A 22,312-nucleotide genomic window follows, 5' to 3' on the forward strand; every position below is an offset into this window, starting at 1 on the left:
CAGGGCACGAAGCTCCCGTTCCACCACATCCCAAAGATGCTCTATTGGGTTGAGATCTGGTGACTGTGGGGGACATTTTACATTTACATTTACATTTACATTTATTCATTTGGCAGACGCTTTTATCCAAAGCGACTTACAAAAGAGGAAGAACATCAGCGAATCATCTTAGGGAGACAGTGTTACGAAAAGTGCCATATTACAAAGTTTCACTATCATCAGAATAGTACACCAAACAGAGTTAAGTGCAACAAGAAATGTAAATATTTTATTTTTATTTTTATTTTTTTTTTAGTGACCGGTTAAGTGCTTTTGGAAAAGATGTGTTTTTAGCAGTTTTTTGAAGATAGAGAGTGAGTTAGCTTCCCGGATTGAGTTGGGAATGTCATTCCACCACCGTGGTATGATGAAACTGAAAGTCCGGGAAAGTGTTTTGGTGCCTCTTTGTTTTGGTACGACAAGGCGACGTTCCTTAGCCGACCGCAGGCTTCTGGTGGGAACGTAGCTCTGCATAAATGTTTTTAGGTATGCTGGAGCAGACCCAGTGACTGTTTTATATGCCAGCATCAGGGCCTTGAATTGAATACGTGCATGAACCGGCAGCCAGTGGAGAGAGACAAAGAGTGGTGTAACGTGCTCTCTTAGGCTCATTAAAGACCAGACGTGCTGCTGCATTCTGGATCATTTGCAGGGGTCTAATAGCACATGCAGGAATGCCTGCAATGAGAGCATTACAGTAGTCCAGTCTAGTTATGACAAGGGACTGAACGAGCAGTTGTGTGGCATGTACAGAGAGGAAGGGTCTTATCTTCCTAATATTGTAGAGTGTAAATCTACATGATCTTGCAGTTTTTGAAATGTGGTCTGTGAAATTTAGCCCATCATCAATGGTTACCCCTAGATTTCTGACCGTTTTGGAAGGCGCAACTGTAGTTGGACCCAGCTGCACGGTGATGTTGTGGCTGGTGGCGTAGTGGCTAAAGCACAGGGCTGTTAATCAGATGGTCACTGGTTCTAACCCCATGGCCACCACCATTGTGTCCTTGAGCAAGGCACTTAACTCCAGGTTGTTCCAGGGGGATTGTCCCTGTAATAATTGCACTGTAAGTCGCTTTGGATAAAAGCGTCTGCCAAAATGCATAAATGTAAATGTAAATGTTGTGTTCAACAGCCGGGTTGGCTGGAAAGACAAGGAGTTCGTTCTTGGCAGGGTTGAGTTGAAGGTGGTGTTCCTTCATCCAGGCTGAGATGTCTGCCAGACAGGCAGCAATTCGAGCGGTCACTGTGGTGTCGTTGGGCTGGAAAGACAAGTAGAGTTGCGTGTCATCAGCGTAGCAGTGGTAAGAGAAACCATGTGACTGAATGATGGGTCCCAGTGATGTTGTGTATATGGAGAAGAGAAGTGGCCCAAGCACTGATCCCTGAGGTACCCCAGTAAGTAACTGGTGTGGCTTGGATACTTCCCCTCTCCATGCTACCTCAAAGGACCTTTCTGAGAGATAAAGAGTTGAACCAGTCAAGCACAGTTCCAGTGATACCCAGTTTAGAGAGGGTGGAGAGTAGGATCTGATGGTTGACTGTGTCAAAGGCTGCAGAAAGGTCCAGCAGAATCAGAACGGATGATCTGGATTCAGCTTTAGCCTGTCTCAGCGACTCGATGACAGACAGCAGGGCAGTCTCAGTGGAGTGTCCACTTTTGAAGCCTGACTGATTGTCATCCAGCAGCTTGTTCTGTGAGAGATAGGTGGAGATCTGATTGAAAACTGCCCTTTCAAGTGTTTTTGCCATGAATGGGATGAGAGAGACTGGTCTGTAGTGTTCTATCTGTGTGGGGTTAAGTGCAGGTTTTTTCAGCAGTGGGGTTACTCGAGCCTGCTTAAATGTAGTGGGAAAAGTGCCTGCGAGAAGGGATGTGTTAATTATGTGTGTAAGTGCTGGTAGGATGGACGGAGAGATGGCCTGGAGAAGGTGTGATGGAATGGGATCAAGGGAACAGGTTGTGGGGTGGTTGGAGAGGAGGAGTTTAGAGACAGTGTCAGTTAAAGGAGAGAACATAGGGAAAGAAGGGTTGCATACAGGAGCCAGGTGTTTGACAGGGTGTGGTGCTGTGAATGTATTGCTGATGGCTGTAACCTTATCAGTAAAAAATGTGGCGAATATATCTGCTGTCAGTGATGTGTCAGGTGGTGGAGGGGGAGGGCAGAGAAGTGTGTTAAATGTTCTAAACAAGCTACGAGTGTCTGTGGTGCTGTTGATCTTGGTCTGGTAATATGAAGTTTTTGCAGTTTTAACGTTAATTGAAAAAGTTGCAAGCAGAAGCTGATATTTACCTAGATCAGCTGGATCTTTAGATTTCCTCCATCTCCTCTCAGCTGCCCTGAGATCAGTCCGATGTTCACGAAGGACGTCAGACAGCCAGGGGCTGGGTGGTGTAGTCCATGCTGGTCTAGATGAGAGAGGACATATGTTGTCTAGACAGGTTGTTAAAGTAGAGCTAAGTGTGTCTGTGGCAGTGTTTACATCAAGCATGGAAAATACATATATTGTGGGAAGAGAGGCAGAGACATCAGTGGAAAGGCGAGAGGGTGAGAGGGAACGTAGGTTACGGCGAAAGGAAACCAAAGGTGGGGTCGGTTTTACAATGGATGGGAGAATCATGTTGAATTGAACAAAGTAGTGATCAGAGACATGTAAAGGTGTAACAAGAATATTAGAGGTGGTACAGTTACGTGTAAAAATGAGGTCCAGCTGGTTGCCCGGCCTGTGAGTTGCTGTGGTGTGTAGTCTTTCCAAGTCAAATGAGGCCAGAAGAGTATTCAGTTCAATGGCCTGGGGTTTGTCTTGGCGTATGTTGAAATCACCAAGAACCACAAGTGGCTTGCCATCCTCTGGCAAGGAGGACAGCAGGACATCCAATTCCTCAAGAAAGCTTGTCAGCTGACCTGGGGGGCGATAGATGACAACAACATGTAATTTTGTGGGTTGCATTGTAGTAATGGCATGGAATTCAAAAGATGTATTGTTACATAGGCCTGTGGTGAAAAAGTCCAGTTATTATGAATGAGCAAACCTGTTCCCCCACCCCTACCAGTATGTCGAGGGGTGTGGGAGAAGGAGAAGTTGTCGGAGAGAGCAGCAGGCGTTGCTGTATCCTCAGGACATATCCATGTCTCTGTCAGTGCCAGGATGCTGAGGGTGGACTGCGTGGCGAAAGCTGGAATGAAGGCAGCTTTGTTAACAGCACACTGGCAGTTCCAGAGTCCCACTGAGAACGAGAGTGGAGCAGGTGTTGGAGTACAAAGCGGCCGTAGGTTGTGTGGGTTGCGTTTTGTCTTGCATCTGTATCTTGTGAACGGTCTGCAACAGATAACAGGGATGTGCTTGAAGGCATGTGTTATGAGTGAACTAGACATGTTAGTATGTATGTATAAGTAAACTAATAAAGAGATAGAATAGAAAAATACTTAAGTGCTTTGGTGAGTAGTGCCTTGTCGGTGTCCTTGCTCGGTGGACTCGCACAGGTAGACTCAGCTGGTCTTTACCCAAGTAGGTCTTCACACGAGGAGGGCTTGACACGAGGGCCACCACTTCGCTGCCTCAGCGTCAGCATTAAGTCCAATAAATAACCACTTTACGAGCCGTTCAGTGGAAAAAAAGCAGCCACGCCTTAATGCTACTTATCACAACAAAGCTAGTCACGTGGTCACCGAAACCGAAACTCAGGGTTGCGCTGGAACAAACGCTAACTTCTGTACAGCGCAAATAAATTATGCTGCACTTTAGCAATAAAAATACTCTAAAACAAGTGAAGCACTGTTTGCAGACACTAAAACGACGATAGTTTTACACACACACAGGATAACCAACCCGAAGTCTAAGCAAATCTACCAACGAATCCTACGTGACAAGTTTAAACAAGTCTAACAATTCTATCAGCTGAATACTATGGGACAAGTCAACACAAATATAAGCACACACACCAAACACACGTCTAAGCGACCCGCGTTCAAGACAGTAAACAAACAGCACCTGATCTAGCAATGAATACCACTATGACAATGTTAAAAACAATGAAATAAACACACTTACATACAACTGCAGACTCCGTACAGTGAACTCATTGTCATGTTCAAGAAACCAATTTGAAATGATTCAAGCTTTGTGACATGGTGCATTATCCTGCTGGAAGTAGCCATCAGAGGATGGGTACATGGTGGCCATAAAGGGATGGACATGGTCAGAAACAATGCTCAGGTAGGCCGTGGCATTTAAAGGATGCCCAATTGGCACTAAGGGGCCTAAAGTGTGCCAAGAAAACATCCCCCACACCATTACACCACCACCACCACCAGCCTGCACAGTGGTAACAAGGCATGATGGATCCATGTTCTCATTCTGTTTACGCCAAATTCTGACTCTACCATCTGAATGTCTCAACAGAAATCGAGACTCATCAGACCAGGCAACATTTTTCCAGTCTTCAACTGTCCAATTTTGGTGAGCTCTTGCAAATTGTAGCCTCTTTTTCCTATTTGTAGTGGAGATGAGTGGTACCGGTGGGGTCTTCTGCTGTTGTAGCCCATCTGCCTCAAGGTTGTGCGTGTTGTGGCTTCACAAATGCTTTGCTGCATACCTCGGTTGTAACAGTGGTTATTTCAGGCAAAGTTGCTCTTCTATCAGCTTGAATCAGTCGGCCCATTCTCCTCTGACCTCTAGCATCAACAAGGCATTTTCGCCCACAGGACTGCCGCATACTGGATGTTTTTCCCTTTTCACACCATTCTTTTTAAACCCTAGAAATGGTTGTGCGTGAAAATCCCAGTAACTGAGCAGATTGTGAAATACTCAGACCGGCCCGTCTGGCACCAACAACCATGCCACGCTCAAAATTGCTTAAATCACCTTTCTTTCCCATTCTGACATTCAGTTTGGATTTCAGGAGATTGTTTGACCAGGACCACACCCCTAAATTCATTGAAGCAACTGCCATGTGATTGGTTGATTAGATAATTGCATTAATGAGAAATTGAACAGGTGTTCCTAATAATCCTTTAGGTGAGTGTATGAGCCCAATGAGAGCAAGAAGTCCTCAAAGCACAGAGCACACAGAGTAGAGTTCAAAGGCCTGCTCAAACCACACATACCCAACCCAAAAACATAATTGGACTGGAAAACAACAAGCTTGTCCACAGTCATTGGCCTCCACAAACCACGAACAGAAATGTCCTCTAGAGCAGTTGCCCCTTGTTCAGACTCCACCAATAATCAGAGAGGAGCTGTTGGCCAAGGACCCTCAGTATTACTCATACCCTTCTCATCAAAGTTTCTCCCCTGCCACTACCTCCATCCCCTCCTTGGTTTACATCAACTCTCTCATCTCTTTACCCTGCACTGGACAAAGATCCCTGTGGCCTTTTGAAGCAGCCTCACAGGTCTGCACCAATGAAGAACTCAGCACTAATATCCACCATATATTTGGGCCAAGGAGGTCACCTTGTGGGTGTCTAGAAATCTTAAGTTATTATTTCAACTAATTTAGTTAAATTATGTCTTGACAATGATTTGATCTGATTTGCACTTCTTCAACTCTGCAGGTGTAAAGAGGGAACTTCATCATGGTGACTCATTCACCATGGTTGATAGACCCCCTGTGGAGTTCTGCCTTTTTCCAGAAGCCCGTTTAGAAGTTAATTTTCTACACAAGAGAAGTGAGATGCTAAGTATTCAGATTCTGCATACATTTGTTCGTGACTATACCCTTCACCTTTTCCCCCCTACATTTTCACATGACTATCATTACTCAATTGCCAAAATGTGACGTTCTGTTATTGTGACTCAGTATAGAAATGTGCTTAAGATTCGCATGGCCATGACATTTATGAAATTTCTGCAGACATGCAGAAATTCCCACACAGACATGCCAAAAACTGAAATTGAACGATTAAAAACAGAGAAATACAATTCTGTCCACTAAGACAGGATTTATTTAATTAAATAGGGCCGAAATCCTCTCTCCTCATCTATGGTTATAGAAAATGATACAGAGTGGATATCTGCAGCATTGCTACTGCTTCCCTGAAGAGGAAAATGTGACCTACTTTTAACTAGCACTGCCTTGGATTGATTAAAGCACTCTGCCTGTTTGTGTGTTTCTAAGTGAGCACAAATGTACATACTACTGTCCTTTTTATAGTAGGTTTCCCATGTCCTCATTTACAGTTGTCCTTGGTTAGAAATGACCCATAACTGCAGCACTTAAAATGTAATTCAAACAACGAGTGTATATTTGTACGTGTTTTTTCCTTACTAAAGTCATTTTTTAATTAGGATGTTGAGGGTTCCGAAACACTGCTGCTAAGCAGAATATGTTGTATGAATTCTATCCTTCTAATTTTCACTAACACCCCTTCTTTCATTCATGTTTTTCTCCAGGTATGTTGAAAGCTGTGAGTTTGGCAGTGGATCTAATAACAGCACATTTCAGTTCAAGACGAGATCCAGAGGAACAGGTCATCCCAACTGACAAAAATAGTCATTGATGCTTATGTAACATTGAAATTGGGGCAAAATATATTGGATAAATGAATCACTGAAAATATGAGAAATTTCAAAAATCACCCAAGGTTCCTAGCACAATTGCTCTGTATACTGAAGAGTTCGACATTCAGATGTGTGGTGTCATTTTCGATGTATATGAAGTCTCAATTATATTTTGTCATTTCATATCTGTTTTCAGATCAGACTTGAGAACAGCTCACTGTGCACCAGTATCACCCAACTTGTCCTGAAACAGCTCTGCCCCGCAATACAGAACATTCTTCGCAATGGTCTGAAAGCCTATAAATTGGGCCTGATCATTGGACAGCGTCGCAACAAACTATGAAATGTCGTAGAGGCAACTGCCCAGCCAGGTCAGTGCGAATCAATCAGATTTAATGGAAAATCAAGTTAGTGTTCTTTATTCTGATTCTGTCCCAAAGCTTATGAACACTGTAGTATAACAGTTCCAACATAAATCATTCTCCTCAGGATCATCTAGCCGAATGCCTGACAGATTGGTATCTGAGGTAAAGAAATGTTCCCAATTATCAAGTCACAGTATGAGGCTAAATGTCTTCATCATGGATCTGCTAAACTAGGTCAAATGCTTAACACATCTGTAAAGGTTCTGTTACAACAATACAATTATCTAATGAACATCCTGCTCTTTAGCTTGTGTGCTCTGGAATTTTGGATGCATCATTTATACACTTGTGTAGGTAAGTCATTTTCAGAGAGAATAGAATGCACTGGAATGCATGATTGTTCACCATTCTATACTCATTTCTTTCCAAGATGTTTTGATGGAACACTATCACCAATGGGGTTTCTTGGCTCTGGCCCAAGGGTCAACGTACAAGCCATTGTTCCAGGAGCTGCTCCTCTTGATGAAGCCACTCTCCTTGCTGCCTTTTGATCTCCATTTTCCATCTGAACCTCACCTTCAAAGTAAGCAGAAGCAAAAAAAAAAAAAAAGAGTACCCTGCACCATCTGCTTCTTGCTCAGTCAGCTCAGATCTTTCAGATGAGCCTGATCCAAAAGAACCACAAGAGTCCTTTAGATCAGCGTAAAGTTTTTAGTAAAAGGGTAACTGATGGGTGTTGGCTTAATCAGACACCCACCTCAGATTGTGGAATGGCGATCAGCTGTTTTGACACTACACATAGGGAAGAGGATGATGAAACCAGAATGGAAACTGGCGAGGTGCCAGGATCTTCACCAAGGCCTCAGGAGGACGAATCCTTAGGTGAGCAGAGTTGGGCCAGGCTCTTTGGCTCTGGAGTTGGAACCCCAGCTGGGTCAGAGAGGGCCCAAAATAACTTAAGTGGAACTCTGAGAAATAGGTTAGTAGCTATAATTATTCATTTCTTTTCAAAACGTTTTTTAACAGCAGCTGTCTTCATGTCAGAACATTTGTCTTTTTGCAGGCGGCCCTCAGAATGGCTCAAGCTTGGTGCATCAAAAGTGGATCTGCTTGGAAAATCAGTGTGGACAGTGAAATGGCCAGAGATTCATCTCAGTAGCAACCATGTCAAAAGCACAGCAAATGAAGAACAAATGCTAAATCTAAAAAGCCTGTAAGTATTCTGTTTTCAGAAAGAGAGTATAGAAGCACAATTAATACATAATGACAAAAAAGCACTAGAATAATATTTTAAGATGAATGTATAATTAAGTACTGAACCGATACACCCTGTTTAATCCAACCATATCTTTTCCTCAATGCTTTATAGAATGGTGCCTTGAAGTTATTTCCAAATCAAGAGAAATTGCTTTATACATTTTTTTTTTGTTTTTTTATATACAGTATTTGAATATTCACTACCAAGTCATGATGTGATGATAAAGCTTTTAAATTCAATTTATCATACTTAATCAAAGCATAGTATCTAGAGTATTTGATGAGGATGGATATTTTCTGCCAGCACTCAAACAAACAAAACTGGAACTGAGGTCCCCAGAAGTCTTTTCCAAACAATCCCTGCACTTTCTCTATGTCTCACATTAGCTGTCAATGTAAAAATAAAATATGTTTTTGCTGTTGTTGAACTCTATAAAAGGTACATACCTATCTGGTCTGTGTTTATTATTTTGGTATTATGCTGAATAAATGCATAAATGATGATGCATGACAAACAAATTGTTTTTCCCAATTACGTACTAAGTGAATTAGTATTCCCGGATTTATTGCATTTTTGCATGATTAAATCTATTAAATATAAATATTTTCTTTTCATAACAATGCATGCGGAGTATTTGTACATTTACTACCGTTTCAGCGGCTGGATTAGTTAAGTAGTGGTATTGACCCCTACTGTTTAGTGACAGTAACATGGACAAGAGCTTATTGAGTTTGACACTTTGATTATGAGTCACTGTGGGAGAAAGTTTTTAAATGGCAGTGATTTTCCAATTTCCTGATATTAAAGTTGTGCCTAGTGAGATCCTTGTGAAAATAAAAGCTTTTTGAAAGTTTGTATTGTGTTTGTATTGGTGTACATGTATAGATATGTATGGAGTACCACAGGGATAAGTTTTAGGGCCTCCTTATAAATGCCTCTCTTAGGAGATATTATCAGGAATCGTGGAATAAGTTGCCACTGTTATGCCGACGATAGTTCTTTGAAACCCAACAAAATTTCACAATTCTCCAAATTAGCAGTGTACTAAATGAAATCAAAGACTGGATGGCCAGAAATGTCCTTTTACTAAATTCCAACAAAACAGAGGTACTGATTATAAGACCAAAAACCTCTAAAAATAAGCAGCTACGAATTAATGCGTTCATACCTCAAGACTAGATTATTGTAATGCATTACTGGGAGTTCAATAATTAAACTTAAATTGGTAGTTGATGCATAATGTGTCCATGGATTTTTATATATAGTATATATATATATATATATATATATATATATATATATATATATATATAGTGGATATAAAAAGTCTACACACCCCTGTTAAAATGCCAGGTTTTTGTGATGTAAAAGAATGAGACAGATCATGTCAGACCTTTTTCCACTTTTAATGTGACCTATAATGTGAACAATTCAATTGAAAAACAAACTGAAATCTTTGTGGGGGAAAAATGAAAAATGTACAATAACCTGGTTGCATAAGTGTGCACACCCTCTTATAACTGGGGATGTGGCTGTGTTCAGAATTAACCAATCAAATTCAAACTCATGTTAAATAGAAGTAATTATACACCTGCCATCATTTAAAATGACTCTGATTAATCACAAATAAAGTTCAGCTGTTCTAGTAGGAGTTTCCTGACATTTTCTTGGTTGCATCTCAGAGCAAAATCCATGGTCTGCAGAGAGCTTCCAAAGCATCAGAGGGATCTCATTGTTGAAAGATATTAGTCAGGAGAAGGGTACAAAATAATTTCCAAAGCATTAGATATACCATGGAACACAGTGAAGACAGTTATCATCAAGTGGAGAAAATATGGCACAACAGAGACATTACCAAGAACTGGACGTCCCTCCAAAATATATGAAAAGACGAGGAGAAAACTGGTCAGGGAGGCTTCCAAGAGGCCTACAGAAACATTAAAGGAACTGCAGGAATTTCTGGCAAGTACTGGCTGTGTGCTACATGTGACAACAATCTCCTGTATTCTATGGGGTAGGGTGGCAAGACGGAAGCCTTTTCTTACAAAGATAAACATCCAAGCCCGGCTGAACTTTGCAAAAACAAACATCAAGTCTCCCAAACGGACGTGGGAAAATGTGTTATGGTCTGATGAAACCAAGGTTGAACTTTTTGCCATAATTCCAAAAGGTATGTTTGGTGCAAAAACAACACTGCACATCACCCAAAGAACACCATACCCACAGTGAAGCATGTTGGTGGCAGCATCATGCTTTGGGGCTGTTTTTCTTCAGCTGGAACTTAAGGAACTTAAGTTCCTTCAGCCTTAGTCAGGGTGGAGGAAAGTATGAACAGTTCCAAAAACCAGGCAATTTTGACACAAAACCTTCAGGCATCTGTTAGAAAGATGAAGAGGAATTTCACCTTTCAGCACGACAATGACCCAAAGCACACATCCAAATCCACAAAAGCATGACTTCACCAGAAGATTAACGTTTTGGAATGTCCCATCCAGAGCCCAGACCTGAATCCAATTGAACATCTGTGGGGTGATCTGAAGAGGGCTGTGCACAGAAGATGTCCTCGCAATCTGACAGATTTGGAGCGCTTTTGCAAAGAAGAGTGGGCAAATATTGCCACGTCAAGATGTGCCATGCTAATAGACTCCTACCCAAAAAGACTGAGTGCTGTAATACAATCAAAAGGTGCTTCAACAAAGTATTAGTTTAAGGGTGTGCACACTTATGCAACCGGGATATTGTGAGGTGTTTTTTTTTTTCTTAAAAAAAACAGTTTGTTTTTCAATTGAATTATGGCTTTCCAAGGTGTTACCTGATGTGGTAACACCTTGGATGTGCATTATGTTTCAATCATTAAACGGGCCGCAGTCAATTATTCCGCTTATACCACTGTTACCATAACTTAAGGCATCGTTCAGGATTTTATCTCAAGACATTTTCTGTTTTTTGTCCCTAAAACACTCTTGTGATTGGAACTACTTTCTTCTGCCGTGGATTCAGCATCTTGCTTTGATACAGTCTGAGCCATCATGGCTAGTTCGAAAACATCACTTTAGAACTAGCAACAGAGGATAGCGAGGCTTGAGCTGCTTTACTGGAGTAACAAGGTAGTGCGTGTGTGCGTTTTATTTTGAGGGATCGAAAGAGAGAAACTCATAAACAGAGAGATCGCGTCTGGGATTAACTTTTTTGATGCAGCTCTCGTCAGCAGTAACATTGCTAAAAATCACCAAGATGTAAGTTTATGCAATTCTCAGCAGCAGCAAGTGTTGCTATTTTTGTATATAGCTTCTCTGATGTAAACCTTAACAACTGTTTTCCACCCTGCTGACATGCAGGTGTGCACTGACATGATGGCTCTGTTTTTTGCTCGTAAGCTTGTGCGTAATGCGTATGTGTGTCCATGTGTGCGAGAGATCTTAAGAGAGGGGGAGCGCGAGGATGTTTCACAAAGATATTTCAGATAATATAGAAATTGTTGATCAAGTTTATCTAGCTTTGATACAGCTCAAGCCTTTATCTGAGAGAGACCGCGTGTGGAATTACCTGTGTTTAAAGTGGCTCTCATAAGGGAATAACATCACTTCAAATTGACAAAGTGTAAGTTTAAGTCTCACTTAAGTGTCACCATTTTTGTACAGCTTTTGCATTGCTAAACAACTGTTTACAATCACAAAGTCAAGGGGTGCACTGACTTTGCTCCTGAGAGAGTTTGTGTGAGAGCGATAGAGAGGGTAAGGGGTGGCACAGTGCTTTCCACTACAGCTATGTGAGGCTGATTAGGGTGAAATACATTGAAATATAAACATTTTCACATATTAAAAGTTATTTCGGTAATAGAAACTGTTATATTGAACAAGTCACAGGGGGTGCGGCTCAATTTGTTGGTTGCAACTCGAGTCTCGATATGTGTGTGTGTGTGTGTGTGTGTGTGTGTGTGTGTGTGTGTGTGTGTGTGTGTGTGAGACGAGTGCGAAAGAGAGAGACACTTTTCAATCAAAATTTAAATAAATTTAGGATATTATAGACATTGTTTACCATTCTTATCTGATGTACTTAACCAGTGTCTTTGTTTTAATTGGTTATTTTGTTGTGGTAGCCTGTACAGCTCTTTGAAATAAGAGTGATATGGAACGAGTACCTCCCCCAATCGCTCCATCTACCCCCTGCCTGGAACTTCTTCATAGCTGTTAGTTTACTTGAAAAATAATTGCACACCTTAGAAAGTCCATCAACTAATCAAAATCAACCATTCAATAGACCCAGAGTATAAATAGAAACAAGAGTTTTGGTTAAACTCAACAGCTACAACATGTTGCTTGTTAGCTGACCAAATGCCTTTATTTGCCCTTAGATGTGTTGGGTGTAATAACTGTTTTCAGTTGAGTCTTCAATTCAGTCTGTTTTCCCCACTTTTCTTCCTCTGTGTACCAGTCAGACCCAAAGCATTATTAGTGAGCTGTCCAAATGTATGGCCATATTGAAACCTGTATCCTGGTGATATAAAATGACAAAACCGTATTTGCATTGCCCTATTACTAAGACAGAAATCATAATTAGGTAGGAAACATAATTCACTACTATGTTAATCAATCACACCTGGTATGTGCCCTGTGTAGCAGGGTAGGAGACCTGTTTTGGAGGGGTATATTGTGGTGATCATAGGCAAGCTGTCAGTCTCCTCCTCTGGCAAGCCGAGGGAAGTTTGACCTGCTTTCATTTCCTTGCCAAACTGGATCAGTGCCTTATTGGTGGTCATGGGATATCCAGCCCCGAAGAGGAACCGGGCTTTTGGGACATAGCCAGTAAAGCCTGCACATACACAAGTCAAAATGGCAAAAGTTACACCGTGGTGCAAAATTCTGAGCAAGCTATAAATGTTGCAGTAACTCATGTCTTTTATTGTAAATTATGTAAATATTTAAGGTACTGTGAGGTACTTCTTCCTTAAGCTCAGCTCTGGCTAACCTGAGATGAAATACTTATGTGGGCTGCTATCCTCCATGAGGTACGGAGAGCCTTGAGGCTTCCAGGGGTCCGGGGACTTATACGGTGCTGGATCTTTAGATATGGCTATCAGAGGTGTGTTCAACCTTCTAGGCTATAACAAAGGACAAACGTTAGCTTAAATATTTATGAATGAATGAATGTTACATTTATATAGCACTTTTCTGACACTACACTGAAAGTGCTTTACACAGTGAACATAGAACTCTCCTCAACCACCACCAGTGTGCAGCATCCACCTGGATCAGCAGCAGCAATAATGCGCCAGTATGCTCACCAAACACCAGCTATTGATGAAGAGAAAATAGTAGAGCTATAGAGCCAATTAATGGATAGGGATTACTAGGAGGCCATGTTTGAAAGGGACCAATGAGGGGAATTTGGCCAGGACATCCGGGTTACACCCCTACTCTTTTCGAGAAGTGTCCTGTGATTTTTAATGACCACTGAGATTCAGGACCTCGGTTTAAAGTCTCATCAGAAGGACGGTGCCTTTTTACAGTATAGTGGTCCCATCCCTATACTGGGGCATTAGGACCCACACAGACCGCAGGATGAGCAACCCCTGCTGGCCTCCCTAATACTTCGTCCAGCAGTAACCTTAGTTTTCCCCAGGAGTTCTCCCATCCAGGTGCAGACCAGGCTCAACCCTGCTTAGCTTCAGTGGGCAACTGATATTGAGCTAAAGGGTGATATGCCTGCTGGTTCTGCTAATACACATGTTATTCTAAAACTATACATTTAACGGAATAGCTCACCCCAAAATATACATTTTCTCATCATTTACTTTGGTCTTTCCAACCCCATTTTCCGTCTTTGTAAGGCAAAATGTATTTTCTATACCATTAAAATACATGTTGATATTTCCTGCCAAGCACCAAAATGGACAAACAATTAAGTACCATAAAAATAGTCCATTATGACTCCTATGCCATTTTCCTAGTCTTCTAAAAGAAAGTTTAATGAGATTGCAACAAAACAGGGTTGAGTAAATTATGACAAAATTTGTATTGTTAGGTCAAATATTCCTTTTAAAATAACAAGCTAGAAAAGTAGCTGATGAATGAGGCTAAAGCAATGTACTTAATAGCATCTTTATCTTCTTTTGGATTTTTGTTATTGCCAAACAGTCAATCAGTGGACTTCCACAGCTTGTTGCCACATAATGGGATGATAATGGTTTGGTCCTGGTTTAAAAGGCTGTTTAGTAGCAGTATATTTCTTTTTCAATTACAGGGCCTGTGATACTCAACCTGCTTTGATACTGGATATTTAGCATGTATAATTAAACAGGGTGACCCTACAGAGAAGAGCTGTGAAAGAGAAGTAAGCTGAGTGTGACGGCTCACTTTGAAGTCTGGGAAACTGCTGTTGACAGCAGGAGGCAGGTCAGCAGAGATTGCACGAAGCCTTCTCTCTTGTTTCTGGTTAAAATCTAATAGCGCCTCTCGACACGTTTCTGCATATGTTTTGCAGAAGTAGTTTTGACGCAATGGTACAAAACCTGGGAGAACAACACATAGAAACAGTGCATATTAACAGTTCTGCGAACCAGACACAAAACAGTCTGAAGGCATTTCAAAACAAGGGGTAAACTGCGTAACATTTATTACAAAAGGCACATAAGAGAACTGCATTAGTAGAGTCAGCCCCACTGCACATATTTAGAAATATTACATAACATAAACATCCACCTCATCTGCTAATACAATGTAAAGGATGATATACAGTCAGCCAGATATTATTGTAAATTATTACACAGCTCTCTGGAATACTTGATTCTGATTGGTCAATAACGGCATTCTGCACTAAAATATTTTTTATAATGCCCACTACACAGTTTAATTAAATGATTCTCAAGCTGTGGTACACAAAGCACCCCCAGGTGGTACTGTGTCAATTTAAAACACGAAAAAGATTTTGGCAACCATCCACTTGCATTGGATGGACCCAAACAGCTAAGAAAATCTTCTAAAAATCTTAATTTGAGTCCAGCAGATGAAAGAACACATCTGGAATGGAATAAGTGTGAGTAAACGATGAGAGAATTTTCATTTCTGGGTGAACTATCCCTTTTAGGGAGATGGTGCAGCTGGCAGCACCTTCACGGTCGATCCTGATATTCACAGAACTCCTTGAGTCAGAGAATGGCTATGAGGCAGTACAATTCAGATTACCACAGTTTGGGGTTTACTGTCACTGACACGGAAGAGGACCCAAGGCCGTAATGCGTTATGTGATGTGAGATTCTAGCTTTAGTCGCTTTCACAGATACAGCCTTTTCAAGAAGATTACCTGCAACTTTCTGTTTAGATGTCATGTGTGAACAGGCCCTGTTCGAAAATACTGGTAAATTTTGCACTGGCTATTTTCTGAATGACAAGATGTAACATCACCTTAAAAGGTCAGTTTTGATGCTATGTGTGAACATAGTCATAAGAATACCAGTTTGAGCATGTTCAAGGTCAGGATGGCCTAATGTTTGACAGAGATGATTCAGTTACTCTGGTTTTAAATTATTCCATTTAATCAGAAGATATAAAAAATATTTGACATTTTTGAGTGGACTATAGAGAAAATCTTGTAGTGTATGATGCTCCACGACTTAAATCTGAAGTCATATGATGAGCAGCCAATGGAAATTGACTGTGCGTGGCTACAACACTGTATCACAAAGAAATGGAGATGGCAAACAAATGCTCAAAGTGGAAAAAATATTTAACGGCACTTACTTTCGATTCGCGTTGCAGGCTCCGCTCAAGACCCCACCCAGAAATTTGCATGCTCCCCCCCCGGACATACCGGTATAAAGGGAAGCGGGGCAGCGAGTGTCAGTCAGGATTTTGCACTGAGGAGCCGAAAATAAGGTATGGCCGTTTACAGTGGTAGGTCTAGTGCTGTGGCAGGACGGACACAACATCTCGTTTCTTCCCTTGGGGAACGGAGGTTACAACAGTAACAATGACTTTCCCCTTTGTCACTCACTCGAAGTTGTGTCGAATTAAGTGACACAAGGGGACCCATCTAAAAATGCCACGCATTGACCATGTTACGTGAACCGTCGAGACAGGTGCAAGCAGGCTACTGCGTGCTAGAGGCAACTGTGTCGGCTGCACGTAGCCCTCCCCAACGCCCCCAAAGAGATGTCACATACAGACCTTAGGTTCCCCGCACCCCTGAGGGGGGGGACAGGTACTACATGACTAGCATGGGAGCAAGCCCGGCAGCCGTGGCCTTTTCTCTTGCTATGTCTCTCACATAGGACATGAAGCGGCTTAACGCTATGAAATGCATCGGGGAAGGCGGTCTATCCCAGTCCTATTCTTTCAGGGGGAAAGACCCTACGGAGGCCACATCCTGCCCAGTCTAGGGGGAGGTAACATGTGGCAAATACACCACGAGGGTTGTGAAGCCGTATATAGGAAATGGCGCACTGGCAGGTCCAGCCTAATGAGGGGGGACTCTAAAGCACGGCGACCGGGGCAGCGGTGCTGCTCAAAGGAAATGCGGGTCCGCTGACAGGGGGACTGTACCGTGGGAAATACATCACGGGGAGTTTGCCTGAGAAAGGAACTAAGCCTGTGGAGCCCGACCCCAGTACAGAGCACCTGTGACTCGTAGTGGGTCTGGCCGCGAATTGCTCCACTGAATTTGCCGGCCAGAAGGCTAGGGAGGAGAACATCCAGGGAGCGACGCTTAGTGGCTAACCTGGGATAGAAGGCGCACTGGATCAACTTGGTGAAGGGCGCTGTGTGCAAGCGGAACACCCGGTCGGTTGTGCCGCATTACCGAGTTCTACAGGCTCAGACCTGACAAAACATGGAATGAGACCAACTCAACCCTGAGATTGTAAAATCTGGCAAAGGTATTGGGTGTTGCCCAGCCCGCTGCTCTGCAGATGTCTGCCAAGGAGGTGCCATGGGCCAGTGACCACAAGGATGCCACACTTCTCGTAGAGTGTGCTCGAACCCGCAAGGGGGCAGGCACGGCCTGGGTGTGATAAGCTAAGGAAATAGCATCAACGACCCAGTGAGCTAACCTCTGTTTGGAGAAGGCGAACTCCGCCAAAGCAGACAAAGAGCTGCTCAGAACATCTAAAGCTCTGCATGCGGTCCAAATAGATACGCAAAGCATGTACCAGAAAAAGCAATGAATGGGCTGGGTCTGCCTCCTCTCGGGGCAGCGTTTGCAGGTTCACGACCTGGTCCCTGAAGGGGTTCGTAGGAACCTTGGACACGTAGCCCGGTCGCGGCCTCAGGATAACGTGAGAATGTGCCAGACCGAACTCCAGGCAGGTGTCACTGACAGGGAACGCTTGCAGGTCCCCAACCCTCTTGATGGAGGCTAATGCGATCAGGTGGGCCATCTTCAGGGAGAGGGCCTTGAGCTCAACTGAATCAAGCGGCTCGAAGGGGGGTTTCTGAAGGCCCGAGAGAACCACTGAGAGATCCCAGGAGGGGAATAGGCTAGGCTGGGGAGGGTTCAGTCTCCGGGTGCCTTTCAGGAACCTGATAATCAAGTCCTGCTTACCTAGGGACTTGCCATCTACTGCGTCATGGAGGGCTGCGATAGCTGCTATATACACCTTCCAGAAACCTCTGGAGGACAAGAGATACAGCCAGCAACTCTAGAAAGTTGATGTACCAACGCTGCCAGGGTCCTGTCCAGAGGCCAGCGGCAGCGTGCCCATTGCACGCGGCGCACCAACCCTGTCGAGAGGCGTCTGTGGTAAACACGACATGTCTGGACACCTGCAGCAAGGGGACTCCAGTCCGCAGAAAGCAGAGGTCTGTCCAAGGGTTGAAAGTCTGATGGCAAGAAGGGGTGATTGTCACACGGTATGTGCCGTTGCGCCATGCCCATCTCGGGAAACGAGTCTGTAGCTAGTGCTGAAGTGGTCTCATATACATCAACCCGAGCGGAGCGGCCGTGGCTGAGGATGCAATATACCCCAGGAGCCTCTGGAATTGTTTTAGAGGAACTGGTGTGCCGGGCTTGAAGAGATCAAGGCATGTGAGCACTGATGAGGCGCACTGTCATTGAGACTGAGTCTAACTCCATGCCAAGAAAAGAGATGCTCTGAACCGGGACGAGCTTGCTCTTTTCCCAGTTGACCTGAAGCACTAGACGGCTGAGGTGCCTGAGTACCTGGTCCCTGTGAGCGCATAGTAACTCTCGAGGGTGAGCCAGGATGAGCCTGTCATCGTGGTAGTTGAGTATGCGGATGCCCACTTCCCTTACCGGGGTAAGAGCTGCCTCTGCGATTTTTATCTATTGATAAAATAAATAAAAAAACTGGTAGATTCTGCTTGTTGTGAATTTGATCAAAGCTTGACCCATGAATTCACATCTGTTTAGTGTGCTCTGTAATGAGGCAGTAAACATGTGCAGTTTTTGCTACATTCTAAAGTGAGATGTTATCAAGTGGCAAAGTACTCATGTGGCTCTATGAACTTCCCTCCGAGGTGCAGATAATTTTGCATCAGCTGCAGTCTCGCTAGCATGTCTGTTTGATGAAATAGGCTGGCAAAATTAGCCTATTTGGCTGATATATTCTCACATTTGAATGAACTGAATTTGTAACTGCAGGGGCTCATTTTATAATTTTTTGATGTGCATGATGATTTTATCTACCATGAAGAATAAGCTACAGCTTTGCATCAATAAAGTCAAGATGTAAAAGTTGTGCACCTCTCGTCATTAATAAAATAACTTACAGAGTACTTTACAGAGGATGCAAGACCAGAGTGGGTCATAAATCCCATTACTACTGATGTCAAAGAAAGCCCTCCAGAACTGACTTGTGTTCAACAGGAGAAGTTGTTAGAATTATCATCTGATGTAACTCTCAAGTCATAATAGAAATGACAGTCACTTTTGAATTTTTGGATCCAAAGACAGAGTGAACATCCTGCCCTCTCCTTCAAAGCTGTGCAGGTTTAATGCCTTTTGCTACTACCTACCTTTGTGAGAAAGGCTTCTCTGCACTCACTGCAATAAAGACCAAGTACTGCAAATGAATGGATGCTGAGGCAGTGCTGTGTCTCAAGCACACTGAGATCATCCCTAACATTGCAAGGCTTTTCTCATTTAAACTGTTTTATTATTATTTGTCTGTAAAAGAGAAAATGTTTACATTGCGCTGACCCCTTTGATTTTTGTAATGTTTATATATGGTGGCAAAGTAATACATAAAAAAAACAATAATTATAAAAATAAAATATTAATATAAAATTATCCACTTTTTATTTAATTTTTTTTCTAAAAGTGTGATTTCTCTGGTGGCGAGTAGGTGGTACTTAATTGTTTTGTGTTTATTGTTTTATTAGAAGACCACCGAGTAATAAAAAATAAATTAAACTAGTACAGCTATGTAGGTTTTCTGGGTCAATGGTCAATTATACAATTTAGTGGTCATTATACAGTACAAAAATATTAGACCTCAGAATGATGCAATTGACCAATCAGAAATAAGCACTGTAGGACATTCCAGAGAGCCCTGTAACACAGTATACATATTTGATGTACATCATATTCAGTAATTATTAAAACAATTTATGCCCAAGCTAATTATAACCTGTGTATCCTGGTATCATTTTCTCCAGGTTCCTCCTTCCTTCATGTTGGCTCCTCCAGATCTCGCTGATCGGCCCGGTGTCATTCTCTGTGGATGGGAAGTGGCCGGATTGGAGCACAAGCCTCTGTGAGTGGGACACATCTGGAGAAGTCAGGAGCTTTGCTGTTAACTGACCATATGTCTGGCCCACATGATACTTCAGCTGAGGACAGTAGCCTGCATACCTGAACACAACCATCAGCAGATTTCAATAGAAATAAAGAAATTATACTCTTCCATAAAGATAACAAAAAAGTGGTTATCACAAATTTTGTGAACTTTGCATTTTTCTGTGTGATTTCAAAAGATGTAAAATTAAGTGAAACAAGCTGTGAAAATCCAATGACAGACAGACAGACCAATAGATAGATAGATAGATAAGGCAGGCAGACAGACAGACAGACAGACAGACAGACACACACACACACACACACACACACACACACACACACACACACACACACACACACACACACAGATAGATAACTGTGAAGATGAATAGATAAATAAAAGTTTTTAGTTTCGAACCACTTGCACTAGTTGCCATGAGATTATATGAACTCATCAAGTGTGACAGCTATCATTAAACATGTTCACTTTAAAGGTGCACTCAGTAATTCTAATCCAATACACTTCATGTCAAATTCTGCAAATATTCTGTCTGTTCTGTGGGTGGGCTGTAAAACAAATCTAGTATTTGTACACAGCCCCTGGCTCTGTAAATGGGACAAAAACAAATTGGAACAGACCAATCCACAGAGCAATTCTCCAGCCAATCAGCAACAGGGGGTGGTTCTTGCACGTGCACAGGATGGGGGGTGGGGGCAGAGCAAGAGGGAAATTCGTTAGAAGAGCGACAGCAAATCTGACTGATGTGAACTTTCTAAACTCCAAGGAGGACATATGGCTGAGAAACAGACCAAGAGAAAAAGGTCAGATGAATATAAATTAAACGAAGGAGGATTATGATCAGTCGACATCTAGAAGCCGCATCAGCTTTTGAACAGTGGAGAGATCTCAGAGAGGTGAAAGGCTTGAAGACGGATGCAGAAGTTGCTCTTTTTCTTCTTGATAGGTGGGTAACATAAATGTAGCTATGTTTCACAGAACACATATGCTGTTGTTGTGATGTTAGATTTAGTAGCAGGAGAGATGTGAGTGTCTGGAGTTGGTGGGGGCGGAGCTACCAAAGAAGCACTGAAGGTTCGAATATCAACAGTGTTTCTCAGGAATCTCTGAGTACACCTTTAACAGAGCATAGTTTGAAGTTAAATTTAGAAAGGAGTTTTATTTACAACTTTGGCAGATCAGGATTTGGATAAACACAGACCTAGAAACTACCTAAACTATCCTGCAAAAGCAAGAGTGCACCTTATTAACATTATTTAAAAACAAACAGTGGTTATGGGACCCAAACTATAACAGTTCATTTACTAATTCAGAGAACTCGACACAGACTTACCCTGGAATGTACTGCGGGTCAGGTGTCACCAGCACTTTACTAAATTTCGGTGGAAACTGCTCCATGTCGTGTTGGCTGAATTTAGTGAAGCTCGCAGTAGTTTCCAACACACTGTAAGTGTTGTGGACGGTTGCTAGTGAGTGCGTCACGGTGATGATGTAGATTGTCCGCGTGCCACTATTGTGTAGAGAACGCGAGATGATGTCACGGATAGTATTTGGTCATCCTGAAAAAGAATAGGCTCATATTAAAGCGAGCAGCTAAATTAAATATGATGGTGATTAAAAACGACAGAAAAGAAAGTGAATTCAGCCATTAATTCTTAAACACAAACTGTAAATTAGAATAGGAACGCTTAACTGTTTACCTATTGAGTTTGACGGTACATGACAAGTCAGTGGTGATGTTGCAGCCTCTTGTGGTTAGCAGCGGAAATGCACTTACAGTATAAGATGGACAGATGTTTAGTTTTACTGCATTATAGTTATGTCATGTTGTTACTATAACTGTGACCGAAAATATAATCGATTGAGCCAGTGAATGTTAACGTGTGAGAAGAAAACACACATTGCATGCTTGTTTTTATACTGTCACTGGGAACAAGAATGAAATATAGGCCTACTAGTCGAAATATATTATAGTTGTTTTTTATTATTATTGTTGTTGTTATTGATATTATAATTTTTTTTTTAATTCTAATGAATTCACTTTGTTTTCAGCTTGATGAGATACAAGAAGACAAAGATTTATGTAATATTTATTGAAGTAACAATTTAATTATGTGGACTAATTTGGCTTATAGTTGCATATAGGGTTGGGGAGTAACGGAATACATATTTGTATTTAAAATACAAAATATTAGTAACTGTATTCCACTACAGTTACAATTTAAATAATTTTTCATTATAATAAAGTTACATTCAAAAAGTATTTTGATTACTGAAGAGATTAATTTGCATTTTATTGTCATTTGTTTCATTTAATATTTAGTACTTTGGATCACATCATTTATATGTGTAAATGTTTTCCATCTGAAAGTGCATTTGAACAGCGGTGAAACACTT

The 22,312-nt window shown here is 42.0% G+C and overlaps 1 protein-coding gene and 1 pseudogene across 1 annotated transcript; one reads left to right on the plus strand and one right to left on the minus strand.

The window, feature by feature from the left end:
- The first annotated feature begins 5,116 nt into the window (after positions 1–5,116).
- On the plus strand, positions 5,117–9,115 carry LOC127636029 (AP-4 complex accessory subunit RUSC2-like; annotated as a pseudogene).
- A 2,891-nt stretch (positions 9,116–12,006) lies between these two features.
- Positions 12,007–21,688, minus strand: LOC127636176 (protein FAM166B-like). Its single transcript, XM_052116601.1, has 6 exons — positions 21,249–21,688; positions 19,748–19,971; positions 14,520–14,674; positions 13,132–13,264; positions 12,763–12,975; positions 12,007–12,657 (listed from the first exon to the last, which is right to left on the minus strand). Exons 1-6 carry the CDS (start codon positions 21,311–21,313, stop codon positions 12,554–12,556), a joined length of 894 nt encoding a protein of 297 aa, XP_051972561.1. The 5' UTR covers positions 21,314–21,688; the 3' UTR covers positions 12,007–12,553.
- Between the last annotated feature and the right edge of the window lie 624 nt (positions 21,689–22,312).

The sequence above is a fragment of the Xyrauchen texanus genome, chromosome 43 (assembly GCF_025860055.1).
Source record: "Xyrauchen texanus isolate HMW12.3.18 chromosome 43, RBS_HiC_50CHRs, whole genome shotgun sequence".
NCBI lineage: Eukaryota > Metazoa > Chordata > Actinopteri > Cypriniformes > Catostomidae > Xyrauchen > Xyrauchen texanus.